The 10,889-nt window shown below is 48.0% G+C and overlaps 1 protein-coding gene across 1 annotated transcript; it reads left to right on the forward strand.

The window, feature by feature from the left end:
- Window positions 1-6,965: 6,965 nt before the first annotated feature.
- On the forward strand, window positions 6,966-10,075 carry KCNA3 (potassium voltage-gated channel subfamily A member 3). Its single transcript, XM_047785066.1, has 2 exons — window positions 6,966-8,697; window positions 9,577-10,075. The coding sequence occupies exons 1-2, from the start codon at window positions 7,092-7,094 to the stop codon at window positions 9,642-9,644; spliced, it is 1,674 nt and encodes a 557-aa protein (XP_047641022.1). The 5' UTR covers window positions 6,966-7,091; the 3' UTR covers window positions 9,645-10,075.
- Window positions 10,076-10,889: the final 814 nt, after the last annotated feature.

The raw sequence follows: 10,889 nt of genomic DNA on the forward strand, positions 1-10,889 counted from the left end.
CGTCATGCAGTCTTGCTAAAAGAAAGTGCATATGTTTGGTGGTGTTCAAATGGAAGCCATTCGATTGCTGCTACAAATGTTAACATTCCCATCTGCAAACAAATAATTGGTACATACCAGGGAGCTTTACTGCTTGTCTCATCATTAATTGCACATTTCATCTATGCTTAGAGGTATGACTGTGCCTGATTTTTCAATACATTAACCAGAACCAGAAAAAGCCATGCAGGTGTTTCAGAGTCTGACTGCATTTCCTTAAACACAGAGGCTCAAGAAGAAACATTGGACTCATTTAAATGCTTGCCTTGACATAATACTTTTAACTCTTTTGTTGGCATATTTGCTGACAGAATTCCAGTCTTCAAGGAATAGACATTTTTTTCTGAAAGTCAACCTGCCATTTGAGAACACAGACTTCTGGGTCATTCTGAGGAACACAGCCATACCGAGAGCCATCCCAATCCTGATCAAGAACCCCTCAGGAGTCTGCATCTACTTGTGGAGTAACTTTCTCCCACTATATGGCATCATCATTCTTTCTTCTTTTTTTTTTTTTTTATTTTCCCACTGTACAGCAAGGGGGTCAGGTTATCCTTACATGTATACATTACAATTACATTTTTCCCCCACCCTTTCTTCTGTTGCAACATGAGTATCTAGACAAAGTTCTCAATGCTATTCAGCAGGATCTCCTTGTAAATCTATTCTAAGTTGTGCCTGATAAGCCCAAGCTCCCGATCCCTCCCACTCCCTCCCCCTCCCATCAGGCAGCCACAAGTCTCTTCTCCAAGTCCAGGATTTTCTTTTCTGAGGAGATGTTCATTTGTGCTGGGTATTAGATTCCAGTTATAAGTGATATCATATGGTATTTGTCTTTGTCTTTCTGGCTCATTTCACTCAGGATGAGATTCTCTAGTTCCATCCATGTTGCTGCAAATGGCATTATGTCATTCTTTTTGATGGCTGAGTAGTATTCCATTGTGAATATATACCACATCTTCCGAATCCAATCATCTGTCGATGGACATTTGGGTTGTTTCCATGTCCTGGCTATTGTGAAGAGTGCTGCAATGAACATGCGGGTGCACGTGTCTCTTTTAAGTAGAGTTTTGTCCGGATAGATGCCCAAGAGTGGGATTGCGGGGTCATATGGAAGTTCTATGTATAGATTTCTAAGGTATCTCCAAACTGTTCTCCATAGTGGCTGTACCAGTTTACATTCCCACCAACAGTGCAGGAGGGTTCGCTTTTCTCCACAGCCCCTCCAGCACTTGTTATTTGTGGATTTATTAATGATGGCCATTCTGACTGGTGTGAGGTGATATCTCATGGTAGTTTTGACTTGCATTTCTCTTATACATTCTTTCTTCTTAAAAATGATCGTACAAGTTCAAGAGAGCTCATTTTTAACCCTTGCATGGAGGAACAGGCATAATACCTTCATTGTGATCTATCAGTTTTTTAATGACTAAGTATTCCTGCTTCCTAATCATTTTTCTTCTATTATACTATTTAAAACACATTTATTGTATAGCAATATTGGACACTGGAAATATGAAGGTGAATGAGACAAGCCCTTGAATCCTCTTGGATGTGGTCTAAGGTAGGGCTTGAGAATGCGGACTTCCCGGTTTGAATCCTGGTTCTACCATTTCCTGGCTGTGGGATCTTACTGGAGTGACGTGACCACCCTGCGCTCAGAAATAGTATGGTAGTGATGTCACCCACCCACAGGGCTGTTGAGGGTTATTGCATATAAATCGCTTGGCACAGTCCTGGCTTGGCACAGTGCATTCACAGCTCACTATGTTAATTCATATTCTCATAGGGACATGGGTCATATCATATACACTAAATACAGTCCAGTAAAACCTTCTAATGGAGCTCTGAACAAAATGCCAAGGAGCTCTGATGATATTCATAAATTCCTTTATAATCAGTTTTATTGAGCTTTCTTTGAAGTGGTAATTGTGGCTGACAGCAAGGCTGGGGTCATCAGAAGAGATGACCTCTAAGCTGGGCTTGAAGACTGAGTTCACTCATGCGGAAAAGGTGGATGAGATGTCTGAGGAGTTAGAGCATGCGCAGCTAGCAGGAGCGATGGCTTGGTGGTGTGTCAGTGGGTGGTGTGTCCAGGGACCAGCAAGTGGTGTAGAAGGAACACAGACGATGCTGCCAGAAGGACAGGTCAGGGCCAGGGTTCAATCATCCCGGCAGCCCTTGAGAGCAATGCCACCAAATCTATGCTTTACAAAAATAACTTGGCTACTTCTTGGAAGATGAAATACATAAAAGAGAAACAGAAAGCAGGGAGGCTGTTATGAAATGATCATGGAAAGGTGGAGAGGAACTGAGAGGGACTTGGAGAGAGAGTAGAAAGCACTCAGTGACTGACTGGAGATGGGGGGCAGAGGAACGATTCAGGGATGACGTCATATTCCCACATGAAATAAGAAAAACAGGAAGAGAAGCAAGCTTGGAGAAGGAGAGATAATGAGTATAATGCTATAAATATAAAGTTTGATGTATCTGCAGGAAGACTGTCCAGTGGGGAGTTTATAATTCTGGACTGTAGGACAGAGCCATCCATGATGATGGGGAGAAGGGAAAAGAGAGAAGCAGGGGGAAGTAACACTTTTTTTTTTTGTCTTTTTGCTATTTCTTAGGCCGCTCCCATAGCATATGGAGGTTCCCAGGCTAGGGGTCGAATCGGAGCTGTAACCACCAGCCTACACCAGAGCCACAGCAACGCGGGATCCGAGCCGCGTCTGCGGAAGTAACACTTTTAAAAACAATCCTTATTGTTATATGTAAAACCCAGTAGGTTCTAGGAAACAGAACTGGAACTGGACAGATACTTCTCCAAAATAACCCCTTGATACCAGCAAAACGAGTTCCCTCACTGTATTTTCACATGCCTTGTGCATTCACACTCCCCCTCCGTTTAAGGTATGCTGACTAAGCATCCATTATTGTGTCAGGGCTGTTCCAGATTTTCGTGATGTAGAAGTGAAAAAGTCAAAACTCTGCCATTGGGGGGTTTGATGTTTTAGTGCCGGAGACAGTCAATAAACAAGTAACCAAATAAAGATAAAATATAATTTCAAGCAAACAAATGCAATAAGGAAAAATAAAGCAAGTAAGAGGTTAGAAAGTTATCAAGGTGGGAGAGGAAGGGAAATTCTTTGAAATCGAGTGGTTATAGTCAGGGGAGACATTTCTGATGAAGTGGAGACTTAAAGTGATGGAGAAAGCCATGTGAAAATAAGGCGGAAGAGTGCTTCAAGCAGCAGAAGAGCAAGTATGAAGACCATGACATAGAAACCAGCTTGCTATGTTTGAGAAACAGCAAGGCAACCAGTTTGGCTAGAATAGACCAAAGAGTCACAGTGTATCTTGTGTCACTTCTGATACCACTATCTTGTCTTGTTAACCAAATACTGCTGTTAAGATTTTCCTGGAGGGAGTTCCCATGGTGGCGCAGTGGAAACAAATCCGACTAGTATCCATGAGGATGTAGGTTCGAACCCTGGCCTTGCCCAGTGGGTCGGGGATCCAGCATTGCCGTGAGCTATGGTGTAGGTTGCAGACGCAGCTCGGATCCCACATCTCTGTGAGACCCCTCTCTGGGAACTTCCCATATGCTGCTGGCGTGGCCCCAAAGAGAAAAGAAAAGAATAAAAAGATTTTCCTGGAGGAAATTCCCATTGTGGCTCAGCAGGTTAAGACCCCCAGTGTTATCTCTGTGAGGATGTGGGTTTGATCCCTGATCTGGCTCAGTGGGTTAAGGATCTGGTGTAGCCATAAGCTATAGCAAGGTCACAGAGGCAGCTGGGATCAGGTGTTGCTGTGGCTATGGCATAGGCCACAGCTGCAGCTCTGATTCCATCCCTAGCTTGGGAACTTCCATATGCCGCAGGTGGAGCCATAAAAAGAAAAAAAAATTTACCTGGATTTACATCCCATCGTCCCAAGTCCATGTCAGCCTATTGAGGGCAACATCTATGTTCAAACTTCATATTCCCACAGCACCTGGCACAGTGCCGCACACCTAAGAGGTATTCTTTCTCCATTCGTTCATCTATAATTGTAAGTAGTGGTAATCTCTAGCCCTGCCCTGTTGTACTTTCAAACACATCTGGGCTAATTCCAGAGGCTACCTGCCATCTGGCAAGCCTCTGGTGAGCTATTTCTAACACAACTGTCATCAGTAAGAAACTCAAGCTACGTCCAGAGCAACAGAGAAAGGCCAAACACCAAGATTTACCTTTGCTGTTTGCAAACCTGACAGTTTTCCTTAGGCTCTAATATTGAAAGCTGAACTGCATGGAACTTCTGCACATGCTCAAAGAAGCCATCGGCTTTGCCACAGTTCTATCCTTAAACATTATAATAATATTATTATTATCACGCAGGGGTTTCGTGAAGATTAATGAGACATTTGCAAATCACTTCGCGCTACTCCATGGGGAGTACAAAATAAATGGTATGTGTTCCTCCTGAAGTGCCATTTCTGACACTGATTTGCTGTAAGGGGTTCTGCTGTCCAACAGGGCTGGAATTTGCCCACCAACTCATTTCCTATAAACAAGAGACTAGCCGTCAGAAGGCAGTGGTTTTCAGTTCAAATAAATATGAATTGCAACGAACTACTTGGCAATCAGGAGAAAATAAGCTGCTGTTAGAAGTCTAGTATTTATTAAGCACTCACAGTGATCAACATAAGAGTTTCACAGTGTGATACAGTAGAATGAGCACTGGGCTGGGAAACGATCCAAGACTTTAGGCCCAACTCTGCCTCTAACCAGCCATGTGAGCTTAACTAACTGCTAAACTTCTCTGGACCTCAAATATAACGTAAAGGCCATTCTAAAGGGCTCACAAGCAGTCTTCCAAACAAGGCGAATATATACGAAGGGGTGGAAACACTCTTTTCTGAAAGCGAGAGATCACAGCAGGGAGAATTTTGTGATCATCTATCACAGGACCATTCTCCATTCTGCTCGTCCTTGCCATTGATTAATATTAATTTCAGTACTAATTCTTGCAAATGGAGAAATAAATCACTTTCTAGGTCAGACGTAGAAGTGCATGAAACATTTGGTCTTTAAAAATAGGGTCTTTGCCTTTCTACGAGCCATCCTTGCAGCAAGCCGTCTGTCTTATTCTTAGATTTAAACATATGAATGATTGATGCGACTGCTACCCTCATTATCAGCTCAAATACAGTGTTCTCTTTTGTGAGAGAGTATTTTACATGGTTGTCCACTTTTACCACCCACTGCCTGCAGTGCCTGCCACTGACCTGGGGGAGAAGTACACGATCAAAGGACACCAGTCCCTGTTGTATCCAGAAGAGACAGAGGTGGAAAGCCTGTGGAATGAGAGTAATGGACTGTACCGGGAGCTCAGTTTCTCTTCACCGGTCATCCCAGGCATCTCAGCAGTCCTGGGCTCAGAAAAAAGAAATGCAGACACTCCAGAGCAGATAGAAATACAAAGAATCACTTGTTGGGGCATCCGATTCAACAAACGGATATACTGATTTCCATTTATCAGGCTTGTTGGGAATTGCTATGAATATAAATTGGATAAGATCTGGCTCTGCCCTAGAGAACCTCAGAGTTGGGAGTGGAAGCAGTGGCCACAAATCACTCTCACTTCAAGTCAAATTGTCTCTAAAGTATGACGGGTGAGGGAGTTGTCTATACAACAGTCCCTCTTTTGTAAAATGATTTGAATGCTACAATGGAAAACACATTTTTTAAGCCTAGGGTTGACTCTACTTCGGCGTTGCTAAAACGTCTCAAAAGAGAAATTATGTTCAAAGTGACCGCAACATTTTGAAGAAATATTTTGTTCAAAGGGGATAACTGTAAGTCATTATCTCCAGGCCAAAATCAAGCAAGAGCTCCAAGCTGCAGAATGAGGGTTCTCCCTGTTTCACAACTAGAGAGTGGCAAATTCTCTCCAACGAGGCAAGGCCGGCCTTGGGACATCAGAGGGTCTAGATACCAGTCTGGCTCCTGTCCCATCACAGACTTAAGATGTGAATTTCCTTTTTCATGTTCCTCTTATTCCCCCCCCCACCCCCGACAGGGCTGCCCTCGACTAATCTAACCAGAAACTTGGTCCTTGATTCTTCCTAATGGCTGAAGCCTCAGCTATGAAAGGTAGTAAGACCTATTCACCGCAGAAGCGAAGTCTCTGAATGTCTTTAATGACCATCTTCTTCTGACTCTGGGTGCGAGTCTCATCAGTAGCCACATTATTCTGCTGGGCTTCTCACCCAAACAGGAGTTCAATTATTTACAGCCCTCCCTTCCTGGCGGTGTTTCACCCTCAAGTGAGCACAAGGTGCTGGCACCCGGTTCGCCTTTTCCCCAGAGCGCCCACCTGGCTTGCCACCCCTTCCGTCAGCAGCGCTGCGGGCCTACAGCGCGTCCAAGTCCTCCCTCCTCGCAGGCCTCCGCCTTAGGCCACCCGGGCCCCGTGGAGCCCCGCTCCCGCGGCGGGTCCAGGTGGAGCGTGCGGGGCGAGGAGGCCGGCGCCTTCGGGCTGCAAGGCAGCCCAGAGCCGAAGGCTCGCGACCCGGACGCGGCCTCGGGGGGCGGGGGCGGGGGAGAGTCCGGGGTCGGGGCCGCTTCGGCTGGGTGCGGGCTCTGCGGGGACCCTTAAATGCAAAATGGGGGCACTAGGGTGACCCAGAGGGGCGGGGAGGGCGGTGGCGAGGGGCAGGGGGGAGAGGCTACCTGGGAGCCGGGCGCGCGCCCGTGCGGTGGGCGGGAATCCGGAGGGGACGCGGAGGGGCGGGAGCGCGGCCCGCGGGGGGAGAGGGCGGAGGGGAGGGCGCGGGGGGAGAGGAGGGAGGAGGAGGGAGGAGGAGGGAGGAGGGAGGAGGGAGGGCGGGGAGGGCTGAGGAGGCGTCTCTTTGGAGCATCCCGCCGGCCCGCGCCAGACTCAGACCCAGCCTCGCGGCGGCTGCAGCCGCAGCAACAGGCGGCGGGCTCGCCAAGGGGCGGAGGCGGCGAAGGGGCGGGGAGCGTGAGGAGGAGCGAGCTGGTCCTGCGCCGCCGCCTCTTCCCCGCCGCATGGACGAGCACCTCAGCCTCCTGCGCTCGCCGCCGCCGCCGCCCTCAACCCGCCACCGCGCCCACCCTCCGCAGCACCCGGCGAGCCGCGGCGGCGGCGGCGGCGGCGGTGGTGGTGGCGACGCCCACACGCTGGTGAACCCCGGCTACGCCGAGCCCGCCGCGGGCCCCGAGCTGCCGCCCGACATGACGGTGGTGCCTGGGGACCACCTGCTGGAGCCTGAGGTCGCCGACGGCGGCGGGGACCCGCCTCAGGGCGGCTGCGGCGGTGGCGGCGGCTGCGACCGCTACGAGCCGCTGCCGCCCGCGCTGCCAGCCGCCGGGGAGCAGGACTGCTGCGGGGAGCGCGTGGTCATCAATATCTCCGGGCTGCGCTTCGAGACGCAGCTCAAGACCCTCTGCCAGTTCCCGGAGACGCTGCTGGGCGACCCCAAGCGGCGCATGAGGTACTTCGACCCGCTCCGCAACGAGTACTTCTTCGACCGCAACCGGCCCAGCTTCGACGCCATCCTCTACTACTATCAGTCCGGGGGGCGCATCCGCCGGCCGGTCAATGTGCCCATCGACATCTTCTCCGAGGAGATCCGCTTCTACCAGCTGGGCGAGGAGGCCATGGAGAAGTTCCGCGAGGACGAAGGCTTCCTGCGGGAGGAGGAGCGGCCCCTGCCCCGCCGCGATTTCCAGCGCCAGGTGTGGCTGCTCTTCGAGTACCCGGAGAGCTCCGGACCCGCCCGGGGCATCGCCATCGTGTCGGTGCTCGTCATCCTCATCTCCATCGTCATCTTCTGCCTGGAGACGCTGCCCGAGTTCCGCGACGAGAAGTACTACACCGCCTCGCCGTCGCAGGAGCTGTTTGAGGGGGGCAGCAACAGCACGTCGGGGGCCCCCGCGGGGAACTCCAGCTTCTCGGATCCCTTCTTCGTGGTGGAGACCCTGTGCATCATCTGGTTCTCCTTTGAGCTGCTGGTGCGGTTCTTCGCCTGCCCCAGCAAAGCCACCTTCTCGCGAAATATCATGAACCTGATAGACATCGTGGCCATCATCCCGTATTTCATCACTCTGGGCACCGAGCTGGCCGAGCGACAGGGCAATGGACAGCAAGCCATGTCCCTGGCCATCCTGAGGGTCATCCGGCTGGTGCGGGTCTTCCGCATCTTCAAGCTCTCCCGCCACTCCAAGGGGCTGCAGATCCTGGGCCAGACGCTGAAGGCTTCCATGCGGGAGTTGGGGCTGCTCATCTTCTTCCTCTTCATCGGCGTCATCCTTTTCTCCAGCGCGGTCTACTTTGCTGAGGCAGACGACCCCACTTCAGGTTTTAGCAGTATCCCGGATGCCTTCTGGTGGGCTGTGGTAACCATGACAACGGTAGGCTACGGTGACATGCACCCGGTGACCATAGGGGGCAAGATTGTAGGGTCACTCTGTGCCATCGCTGGTGTCTTGACCATTGCTTTGCCAGTCCCTGTGATCGTCTCCAACTTCAATTACTTCTATCACCGGGAGACGGAAGGGGAAGAGCAAGCCCAGTACATGCACGTGGGAAGTTGCCAGCACCTCTCCTCTTCAGCCGAGGAGCTCCGGAAAGCGAGGAGTAACTCCACTCTGAGTAAGTCGGAGTATATGGTGATCGAAGAGGGGGGTATGAACCATAGCACTTTCCCCCAGACCCCCTTCAAAACGGGCAATTCCACGGCCACTTGCACCACGAACAATAATCCCAACTCCTGTGTCAACATCAAAAAGATATTCACCGATGTTTAACATATAAAACAAGTGACATGCTGTGCTCGGTATTGTGTGGACCTTGCCCCCTTGGTCTGTGTATGCCCTTGTTTTATACATTTCCAGACCATTCATCAAGGAAAGGACACGAAGAAGTGGAAAGCACTCTTCATTCTCCCTTCTCCCTACTGCTTCATACTGAAACAGGTGTCTGTTTTGCCAGTGGGCTGCATTCTCTCAGCTCTCCCTCCCCCTTTTTCTTTCCTCTCCTTCTCTTAATATTTTGGACGACAAACTTACTTTAAACTTGATTTTTAGCACACGCTCTGTTAAAAAAAAAAAAAACTGTACATCCTGGGAGGAAATGAAACTAAAGAACAGTTAGAGTAACTGTTTAACCTCATAATGGAAAGGCAGTTGTTTCTTTACTAAGTAAAGCAAGCACATACTTAAATGATGCTTTGTTTTGATGGACACTTCCAACATTATTGAATATTTCGTTCAGTTGCCTACACTGTGGATATGTGGATGAAAAGTCTTAATTGGAACTGTGACTTGTAAACCCACCGTAAGTTTATTTGGTTTCACCTGGAATTTCTATTTGGAACCCGCCCCCTCCTGGAATTTTAAGGATCTCTGCAACTCTGAACAAAGGAAAATGCCCAAGATGTCCTGATCTAATTAGTTTAACTCTTTAGGACTTGTTAAGCATTTCAAAAGAATGAGACTAACAGATTCCTGTGAAATTCTGTGTGTGTTCCAGCTAACATCCATCAAAGTCTAGAAACAGATGTTTTCAGTGCTGCTGAGAGAAACAAAAAAATGTCCTAATGCATCTGAGAGATAAGCTTCTGCAGTATCACAAGAAGATTAAAGTGGCAGACACTCCTTTCAGCGGAAGTTACTAATTCGGACCTGACTGATGCAGTTCCCATAGCAACCTGTGTTTCCCGGGAAACCCGAAAAGGTTGTCATGGCATCTCTTGCTCTCTAGCCCCACCCCCTAGCCCTTGCCGTTTCCACTGTAACCTTTCCAGATGGTTCCTACTTACATGATTTCACAAGGAAAACCGCTATTTGAATAAACCGCACAAATAAAGTTCAGTCTGAGAATCTGAGGTGGTGAAATGAATTACAAAAATGCATATTTGTACTACAAAAAAAAATCACTGATGTCATCCCCATAATTACTGAATCGACAAGGAAAATATCGTCATTGGAATGTTAAATATACACCACAATAAACCATGATTTGAATTAAATACCAGTAATTAGGCAATCATTTTAAAAGATGCTTCTCTACTGTTTTCCTTCCCCCAAGAAGTTTCAAGTCAACAAATGAAATTAAAAAGCAAATGTAAATGTGTTCTGCACATAAGCAAATGCAAGATGCAATCCATTATACCTGAAACCTTACTACAAGGGACCTTCAGATTTCCTCTTTAAAAAAAAAAAAATCCAGATTCCACGACAATGCTATCACTATCACAGCCCTTGAAAAACTAAATGTGCTTGAAAACTATAAAGGATGCACTATTTTAACTAAGGGAATTGCAGACAATCAATAAAAAGGAGGGACAGGAAGTAACCAAACCTTGGAGAAATACCTGCAAGATTCAGCCTTGTGCCAGGGGTTGCCAGAAGACAGACAGTATCAGGTGAGAACTGTGTGCGCTGTTGAGAGCATTCTCTTTTTGTACAGGGAACCAGGGAAATGCCATTCGCATCTAGATTTATGATAACTTGCAAAATCCGTAGTTTCATATGCATTACATGCTAGGTGGCTTTTAAAGACTATTTATAACGCCCTTTCCAATTGATATCCATGTGGCTAACTCTTCTTTGGCTTCTGATGTTTTTTTTTTTTTTTTAAAGAATGGGAAAAAAAGTCATATCTCTTCGGAATAACCTTCAGCCATACTGGGCTGAAAATGATTCCATCGTTTTTACTAACCCACTTGGCTCCTGAACAACCTGTTTCCCCTGAAAAAAAAAGGAGGATAAAAGGCAGACCTGCTGTTAGATTATTGGTCGGATCTTCATTTACATAATTCCTTAGTAGTGTGCAGTCGCACA

The sequence above is a fragment of the Phacochoerus africanus genome, chromosome 6 (assembly GCF_016906955.1).
Source record: "Phacochoerus africanus isolate WHEZ1 chromosome 6, ROS_Pafr_v1, whole genome shotgun sequence".
Classification (NCBI taxonomy): domain Eukaryota; kingdom Metazoa; phylum Chordata; class Mammalia; order Artiodactyla; family Suidae; genus Phacochoerus; species Phacochoerus africanus.